Source organism: Cibotium barometz, chromosome 18 (genome assembly GCF_041138505.1).
Source record: "Cibotium barometz isolate CiBa-2024 chromosome 18, ASM4113850v1, whole genome shotgun sequence".
Classification (NCBI taxonomy): domain Eukaryota; kingdom Viridiplantae; phylum Streptophyta; class Polypodiopsida; order Cyatheales; family Cibotiaceae; genus Cibotium; species Cibotium barometz.
Window position 1 is genome coordinate 54,767,593 of NC_141063.1, and position 9,919 is coordinate 54,777,511.

The window sequence follows — 9,919 nt, forward strand, 5'->3', positions numbered from 1 at the left end:
AACCAGGCATTCATTAGCTTAGCAATGATATCCACTAACTCCATGTAAGAGGAATTTTGTCCAATTGTTTAAGACCAAAGATTAATTAAAATCACTCTGTTTCTTTGCAACCAGTGGACAGCCTGTTTAATCAGCTCATCTGTCTGGCCTTAATGACCAAATACTTAAAGACCGTAGCTATGTTTGAAATTGTCGAATCTATTCTCTTGGCTGCCATATCCGATATGCCACCTCTGTACTTTGTTGTGACCGATTGGCTACATCATTTGCATCTTGGCATAGTTCCTTTTGCAACACAAATCCACCAGCGTCCAATTCTCGAACCTCATCCACAATAAGGTTTGTACCTCATCCAACTAGCCATACAACTGGGGGTCTAGCAAGTGATTGACAAATGGTAAATATTACATACTCTCCAAGTATGATCCACGCTGTTATTGCAAAACCACATGCAAAACCACATGAAATAATGCCTTTGCCCCCCTGACCATTCTCTTATACCATAGAAAGGTGGATCTAGAATACACCTTACTAGAATTTCTTGATGCTCTTCTTACACTTTCCATTTTTGCCACCTAATTATCCTTGGCAAAAAGTGACCTTGCTGTGCAGAGGTGTTCGACGTATAGCCCACATTGAGTCGTGTATGTCATTCTCCAAAATTTCTTGCAACTCTGATTCAATTGCTAATCCCTCTACATTATGACCACCTTCTGCATCAATTGCTAATCCCTCTGCATTGTGACCACCTTCTACCTCGGCAATTGTCGTCAAGTTGGTTGTCTACTATCATCTAGTAGTCGACAGGCGTCACATCCTGCTATCTACTGGCGTCCATCAATCGAGTCACCACCATGGTCCAACACAACCGGTTCGTCTTCTGCTTCTTCTTCACAAGGTTCTAATAGCCTTGTTACCTCCTCACACAGCTACACCCCGTCTAAGCTCCAACACCCACGTCGCTCTACAGGTACTTTACATGTTTTTTTCAAAGTTTTTTGTACTTTACATGTTTTTTTCATAGTTTTTTGTGTTTCGTTGGTTTTTTTTCATAGTTTTTTTGGTTGTTATAAGCTTTAATTTAATTGAATTATTTTGTTATTTTTAAAGTTTTTAATCATTGTTATGTTTATTATGTTGTGACTATAGATTAAGTCATGATGTTGTTCCTTTTTTTTTATAATGTAACATTTTATTAAAAATAATTTTGATATTCTAACTTATGGTATTATTATTTATATTAAATGTCATTATTATTTGTGGTTGTGTATAAATGTTTTAAGTTCATATAAAAAATAATTGATAATCTATGAATATAAATCAATGAATATTATTATTTTTGTTTTAGGAATCCAATATTGGTCAATCAAGGAAGGATAAAAAATAAAAAACACTTTTAGTTGCTTTATTGGCATGTCTCATTTCCAACATGAATGTAATGAACCTGCATCTAAAACTTTAGCCCATACTTTGCATGATGCCATTGATAAAGCTGAAGAAGATGTATCTTCTATAGAGCCTAAGAAGAAGAAGGTTAAGGCATGAGAGAAAAGAAAATTTAGGCATGAGTGGAAGTTTATCTTTGACTGAGCTTTTGGTGTGAGAGACGAAGAAGGGAAGCAAAAGACTAAATTCAAGTATTATTGTGAGTTTAAAATGGATAATCCTTTTAGAAAAATGGATAGTATAAAATTATAAAAGCATGCAAATTCTAATTTACATTGTAAAGCTGCCCAACGGTGGGAGATGAGAGAAAAACAAGTCACATTACCAATCCAAAAGCATGTGGAGCTTATGCTTGACCATGAAAAGTGTGTCATGCAGGTAATGTATTTTGTTGCTATATATGAGATATGTCACTAGAGTCATATAAGCCTCAATGTGACTTTCTTAGATTTATGAGAACTCCACATATGCCTATGTGACTGACGAGTATTCTGCTTACACAAATCGCACTTCCCGAGAATGGATTTTCAAACGTTGCAAAGGATGTGTATTTCAAGGGAGCATCAAATACATAAGACGTGAAAAAGCGTTTTCTCCCTGAGCTTAGAATGATGTAGATAAGGTTTTAAAAAAACAATGCTCAACATCAAGAGTATGCTACAACTACAAAATAGTCACTTATTAAAGTTTTTTAATACAAAAAATTACGTTTTTCTTTATATTATTGTAATCTTGAACATAATAATTGAACTTCATAGAAAAAGGTTTCTTTTAGTACATTGTTTTGTAAAAGGCTGCCCATAAAAACTCTTTGGCGTTTGAAGGCCAACCTTGAAAAGCAAAGTTTTCTTCTAGAAGTCCAAATACAGGGTTTCAAATTGAAGGCCAAGGTAGGGTTACAAATTTGGGGCCTTCATGGAACCAATTTTGATTTAATTCTCCATTAAAATCTCAAAGATTAGGACTTTGTGTACTTACTTTGTTATGGGCACTTTCGTTTGAAAAAGTCACGATAAGGACGTTATCCGGGATCCAAAAATAAGTCTCGCCACGCCGGGCCAATAGTGTCGCATCCGATGTGGCGCTAACCCTCCAGCATTGAAAACCACACACGGCTGACAGCACGGTAGTCTGTCACCCAAAGGTTTTGGAGTTTGCTGCGGGATCTGCAAGAAAAATATGTTGCGTACTGAACTAATCGATAATTTATCAACTCATAAATTTAAACAAGCGCTAGTTAGCTAGCTACACAGTTGTTAAAATCGCTAGTGCTCAACTGGCTCCAAAGAATACTCAGAATACTCTAATAATACACTGCTTAATCCCCAAAAAAAAAACTTGGAAACATACATCTTAGAGCATCTACAGATAGCCTCTCCTACATGATGCTGCTCCTCCTACATCCACTGACGTTGGCTTTAAAAAGTGCCATTCTTCTTGAGATTACCATACATCATCTTAAATTAGCCAACTTACTTTACATTCTAGTCCATTGTAGTAGACGGCATTGCATCTAATTAACCTCCTCTACACTACTATATCTCATTTGATACTAGCTTCCTCCATAGCCATGATCTAATTTGAGTGAACTAACCTGAACTTGATGAACGCCTCCATATCTTTAAGCTTAATTTGAGATAACCCCCCTTCATAGCACTACCGTTTAATCACATGGACCTTCTTGGATTTTATGTACTATACTAATCCAAGGCTTCATTCCATTTACAACCAAGAAAGCTATGGACAATGCTAATTTCTTGCCATTTATCAACATCTCGACTTTTACGGTCTTTGTTTATGATCAAAGGAGGCTTGATCAAAAGGTGGTATGTATCCCAACTCAATCAAGCCCATGAGCACGAAGGAGACCTATGCACTTGTGTGATATTATCATCACCCATCGCAGCTAAGAGCCACCCAATAAGGCCGCTAGTTAGTTTCATTTCTCAATTGGGCATTCATTTTGGTGATGAAATCCTCAATTCTCTTCCTGAAGGCCTCATCACTGAGATCCTCAGAAGCTTCACTTTCTTTGAGAGCAGCAGAATCAACGGAGAGGGACCTTCTGATGCTGTTTTTCAAAGGGGTTGCACAGTGGGGGCTGGAAGGCTCAGAGCCACCCTTAATCTCCTCATGATTACTCTCTAAGCAAGCAATTTCAAGCCTGCTGAGCTCCGTTGTCTTCCTGGGTGGTTCTTCGTCTGCCTCAGAGATTTTATTCTCTTCCTCTTCATCACCCTCTGCAGCAGAAACCCTAGAATTTCCCCACTGGGAAACCCTAGAATCCTCCCATTTGTGCGTCTCTGAGGAAGTCTCCCAGTCGGAAACCCTCGAAATTACCCACCCGGGAACCTTAGCGTGCCTCGCAGGGCACGAGGACTCCACCATCAAAGCAACGCTCTGTTTCTGCACATTCTCCATCTTCGCCAGCAGAGTTGCGTAGAAATCAGATCCCCCGGACCCCGGGCTTGTAAAAATGCCAGAGGTCGCTGTGAGGATCATGATTATGCCGTTCAACAGGACAAACAGACAGGGCGGGGTCACCCAACTTAGAAAGGCATTCCACAGATGCGGCAGAGAGACGAAGAAAGCAGACTCCATGGCTGGGATCAGAACGCGCAGAGCTGCAGGAAGAGCTACTGAAGCTGTGAATGCAGTAAGCACGGCGAGAGAGACCACAGGCAGGTAGAGGATGCCGTAGAGGCGAAGAACCTGCTGATTGGTGGGGGTGGCCATGGCGGTGGGGGGATGGCTATGATGATTTGGCATAAAAGAGAAGAAATCTGCAGGGTGGTAGAGGAGAAGAAGGCAACAGAACCAACTGGGTGCTTGGCTAATTGTGAAAGGAGAAGAAGAAGAGGGGGTGAAAAGAAAAGAGACGTTGGTGTGAACGTTAATTTTTTGCTGCCCTTTGGGCAAGCAAAGTCCCTTCATTTATACACCCTTCAACCTTGCCTCTCCTTCCACGTACCTTCTACTATTGGCTGCTTGTCACGACCTATACCTCCACGTCAAGCTAGATGACCTCACCAAGTTGAGCTTGAACAACGAGGGACCTTTTTTTTGGGCAACCTTTTGGCCAAATTTTACATGAAGGCCAAAAACTAAGGGTGTTTATAGACTATGGGCGTGCCCATGAAAAAGGTTGAGAGCTATGGGCAGGTACCTTTTTGTTAAACAATTGCTAGGCGACAATACCTTTTATAGATCGTGGGCATGCCCACGAAAAAGGCATCCTGCAAACTGAGAGCTGTGGGCAGGCTATTCTGCCCAGAACTAGAACGGTGGTTGTTGGGCTCCAGTCAGCAAACACATCAGCGCTGAGGGTGCATGGGCGTGGTCACAGTTTGTAAAGAAATGTCAGATGGGCGGGTGATTGTGGTGATCTGATTGGTTGGGCAAAACTTTTTCATGGGCTTCCGCCTAAGTGTGTAAACACCCTAAGCACCTTACCAACTGGATCTTTGATCATTTTGGAGCTTTGTTTGGGTAAACTTTACTCAATGGTCTTGTACCCTAAACACTAATTTCAACTGTAAGTGGCCACCATTGGGTAACATTGTGCCACCAAAGTGATGTCTCTTTGAAGTGCCAAGTAGGTACTCACCTCTCCTTGATGCCTTTTTCAATGGGCACAAAAAGTGTGCTGATGAGAGATCACATACAACCAAGTCTAGATACTCAAGCAAGGCCTTATTATACTTGACTCACAAGGTTTTTTAAGTGGATCTTTCCCCTATGAGGTGACCTTTTAATCATCTTCTAGCTTTATTTTGTCCACACTCCCTAGAACCAATGCCCTACAAGACCTAGGTCTAATGATGTCTTTTCATTTGAAAGCACTGTCATTGCTCACACACTGTGAACATACCATGAATCTAACCTTGTCTACTGGGCACCTTGTAAGATTCCTTTTCCTATCCCATTTGCAAAACTTTGTGTACTTAAGTGCTTGGCTTTAGCTTCCTGCTACATTTCAAAAACTTCGAAGTGTTATCTTTATTTTCAATTAACTCTGTTTTTTGGGAGATCAACATTCTTTCCAAAGAGTTTCAATTAAAGCTTCTGATTGAGTTCAACATTATTTCCAGGCATTATTTCTCAAGAAATGATTGGCATTGTGTTCACAACAACACTATTGAAGCCATTGAGCTTAAAGATGCACCATGTTTACTCTTTAATTCTTTCTTTTTGGAAATGACAATGCATGATGAAGCATCTACTAGATCCCCACTACACTCTTTAATGATTGCAATTATTTTACATAAAGAAAGCACATGAGCTCCATAGCTTTGGATAAAGCCAAACTCCTTTTTAGAAGCTCCAACATCTACCTCAAACGTCCATAATCTTGTTTCAACTTTTGATGGAATGTAAATAGAACAATAGAGCATCCCATGACATGAAAGATAACACTTGTTATATTATTGTCTACCTAGCCCAAACAAACTATGATATCGTAAAGGCACACCATAAGCTTAGATGCTAAAGGTAAAAGAACATGTTGAGTGTTGTTATGAAAGAAGTTTATCTATGGGTGAACCCTTTCACATGCAAAAACATATTAGAAAAATGCAATGTAAAAAAAAGATTCTTTGCAAAGTATGTTGTTTTGTTTTCTTGAAGTTCTTGAGTTAATTGAGAATTTAAGTATGTGCATGTAGATAAAAAGCTAGCGACAAAAGTATTGAATATCAAATCCCTTTGAAGGGATCATGTAATACATTTATATGCATGTCAATTTCTGAAGACCATTGAAGAGCATACATTATTGAGCTTGAAGGAAAAAAATTTGACTCTGTTACCCATGTGTGTAAGGTGTTTTTTTTTCCTAATGATGACTTTAACAAGTAAGCAGCTAAAATAATATTATGGCAAACATGCACTCATCTTTTCTTTTCTTGAAAATATCATCATAGAAACGATTAAGAAAATGTATTGTTGAGGCACAATATGGTGGAAAGCTTATAAACATAGGTTGTAGCCCCACATGATTATTGTAACCACAAGTTCATGTTACTATAAGTAAAATAATTGTGACTTCTACTACCTTCATTGCATTTTGAACTTGGTGTGGGTATACAAATTTAGGTTTGGACGTTTTTTAAAGATTTTTTTTTGGAGAAAGATATTTATAGTACTAAAGCTAGAAAAACTTTACAAGCATTGGTAAGTCTTTACAAAATATACCCAAAAAAATCAGTACATGTTTGCTTTTAGTCTTGTGGAGGTGGATAAGATCCAAGATCACAAAGAAGCATTTGCAAGATCCTATAAAGGGATTGAGACAAAGACTAGTTTGAATTGTCTGTTTTGCATAGGAAAAAAAAAAGCATAGAAGGCCATAGTGCTAAGGCCAATGAAAACCAACATGCAAGGCCATAATTAGTATGTGGAAAAAAAAATAATTTTCTCTCTTTAAATCAATTAATAAAAAACAATTTTGGTGCCATATTGGCACCGTGCCATGTAAATGACGGGGGAGTTGGACACACAAATGGGTATTTTAATATTCTAAACATCGAATAATATCAGGAGTAATCTTTATCAAAAGTGGGGGCAACGGATAACACACGGTAGCTTTGCAAAGCTAAATTTTTCAACTCATGATGGTGAGGGTTGAGTGGTGCGCTCATGGTAAGTTTAGTTGAGAACGACTTCTTGTCTTTTACTCGAAGAAATGTTGTCTGTTGGGATGTCACGGACAACAGAACTTGACATAATCCTACTATACATAGGACACTCCTTTTTTTTTAAAAAAAAATCACATCAAGACACATAAAACCAACCCTACGCCAGTTAATAAACTCTAATCAACATCCTAATACACTGCTTATGTCTAGAAAGTTCCAAAACTTTATATGCCTACCCCATGATTTCATAAAATCATATTGTTGGGTCAAGATGGCCGTGCCTTCGTGCCTTGTTTCTACCAAAAAGTGTGTGTGAGAGAGAGAGAGAGAGAGAGAGAGAGAGAGAGACGCGCTTCTCCTTACCCACTTGAGTACAATACCTTAATATTTTAATGGATAATGGACAAGGTGCTCCTACACAGCACCTTCCCTTTTAAAAAGAGAGTCAATTGAGCAATTTGATGTTCAAGCTACAATGATTTCAACGGTACTTCGTCCTGCCTCGAACAAGTACACTCACACCCCTCGCTAGGCTCCAGTTAGCAATTTGGGTCTCTTTGCATCTACCATGGCAAGAGAAACTGTAGTTTTTATTGGAAAATCCCGGCCCGCCAAAATTTTCCAAAGGCTGGTAGCATATAAGTGTTTGTGGCGCTGCGCGCATGCTACAACAAGCAGAAAAGAAGTACTTTAAAAATATCAAAAAAAAGTAATTTAAAAATATCAAAAATGTTGGGGGTGGATAGGAAGAAAAGCAAAGACACGCGTAGGGTGGGGATAGGTAGGTTGGCAAAGCAGCACACTGCGGTGCGCATGAAGAAGGAGGGCTCGTGCAAACTTAGTAGTTAGTACACTATTTTGCCGAAATCCAAAAAGCAGCATGGCTCGTGCACTGTACACTATTTTGCCCTGGAAAAAAACAAGAGGAAGTCCTCCTCATATCTATCCATCTATTAACTCAAGGTTCCAAAAGAGCAATCACAATTTTGAAATTTTCAGAGGAGAAGTTAACACGCTTGGAAAAAGATTCACTCATAGAGGGGACTCCTAACACTTGGTTTATATTTTGCAGGAGAGATTTGGTGCAGGCTGGAAAATTGCCTAGATTTGGGCCGAGAACCAAAAGATGGTACCTCTCAAAGAAAAGCAGATTGATTATACTTTTGTTCAATTCATAGAGAACCCAGTGGGAACCAGGCCCACAGTAAAAATTTGGTCAAAGAAAGGGGACAGATTGGAAAAACAATCCCCAAGGGGTTGCACCACTGAGGCAATGATGGAGGCTTGCATTATGTTGGGCTATTAGATTTCTTGGGAGCAGTCTAGTTTTCTGTTGGAGAAGAGGAGAGATGGTCTTTGCTTTATAAACTCATAAATAAAGTCAAGTGTGAAAAATAGAGGACTGTAGTGAAGAAATTTCAGTTGTATATGACTTAAAAGTGTATCTGACCTTTTTAGCACATATGTATAAATATCTACTATTGATCCCAAAAAAAAGGCCAAAATCTCAACCATTGATTTTAAGGCAAGCCAGAATTCAAACTTATTTTTTTCATTCTTAGCCGTGAAAAATGCATTAAAGGCTAGTTTTTTCTACATGTATGTATGGGTAAATACAAGTAACGCTACTAAGCACATGTGTCATTTAAGTATTCTAAAAGCATTAAAATCATATAGTAATTTTTTTTTCAATCGGGACCTAACAAGTTGAGTAGGGCTTCAAGGGCTCAAACAGCTCATGGAAGTGACCTAGGAGTTTAGAGGAAAACCGACGCTCGTATTTACAGATACTTAGTTATTTAGCGTGCAAGAGCTCTATCTTTTTGTGTGCATACTATGAGTAGCCCACGAAAGTTAATCTAGTCCTCTACAAAAAAGCGAGAGCAAGGTAACTATCAGGTGTCCAACCGTGGATCGAACCTGGTACCTGCAAGTTTGTAGTAGTCGCCAAAATTTAAAAAAACAAAAAACAAAAAAAGAAACCGTAAGCCAACCAATCAACCTACACATGAGAAAGTAGCACGTGTCCTTTGATGAAAACCTGGTTCGCCGATCTCCATCATACCACAAGGGACCACTCGGAAAGCTGCCACTGAGGCAAGCGGCCCCTTCCCTAATGAGAGGCAAACGATTTTGCGAGCTCCACATATCGACCAAATGATGCGAGCCAACTGTTGTACGTATGGATTTATTTGGTTTTTTCTTCGTTGCATGTGTTGATGTGTGTGTGTAGCCAACCGACTCCGTCACCTCACCGGCATCGCGTGCAGCGTCTGGTATTCTCTCTCTCTCTCTCTCTCTATATATATGCCCTTGTAGTCTAGATTTTGTAAATATAAAATTATGCAGTCCGCAAGTTTTGTGTCACGACTAGGTGACAACAATACGATAATATGTTATAGACTACACCGCTCTATTGAGCGCCTTATTATATATACATTGTCTATTAGCCCCCTTTTTCTTTTGTAATGAAGAAATCCACGTTCCTTTTCCAAAACATAAATCTTTCTACCACTTCTTAATAAGAGAAATCGTCTTACTCTACACGCAATCGTGACACAAAACATTGAAAATTTCTTGTCAAGCAACAACTTGTTTATGAAGCAAAGCTAATCTTCATCCCAACCACACGCTATCAATCATATACAACTGGGTTAAACAAAACTTTGTCGTAACTTCATGGTACAAGTACACTTATAAGCCATGAACTAGCCTTGAAGTTTCACTACCATAGAAACTTGAATTTCATGGTCATCGAAGGGTACCAAAAAGAATTCCCTCACAACATTCTAACGTCCTTCAATTTGATACATCTTAAGACTAATGGAACTAACTAGTTG

The 9,919-nt window shown here is 38.9% G+C and overlaps 1 protein-coding gene across 1 annotated transcript; it reads right to left on the reverse strand.

The window, feature by feature from the left end:
- Window positions 1–2,734: 2,734 nt before the first annotated feature.
- Window positions 2,735–4,360, reverse strand: LOC147629488 (uncharacterized). Its single transcript, XM_086812746.1, has one exon. The coding sequence runs from the start codon at window positions 4,213–4,215 to the stop codon at window positions 3,376–3,378; it is 840 nt and encodes a 279-aa protein (XP_086668872.1). The 5' UTR covers window positions 4,216–4,360; the 3' UTR covers window positions 2,735–3,375.
- Window positions 4,361–9,919: the final 5,559 nt, after the last annotated feature.

Excerpts from the sequence above, each read along its gene's own strand:
- LOC147629488 (XM_086812746.1), bottom strand. The coding sequence starts at position 4,215 with ATGCCAAATCATCATAGCCATCCCCCCACCGCCATGGCCACCCCCACC.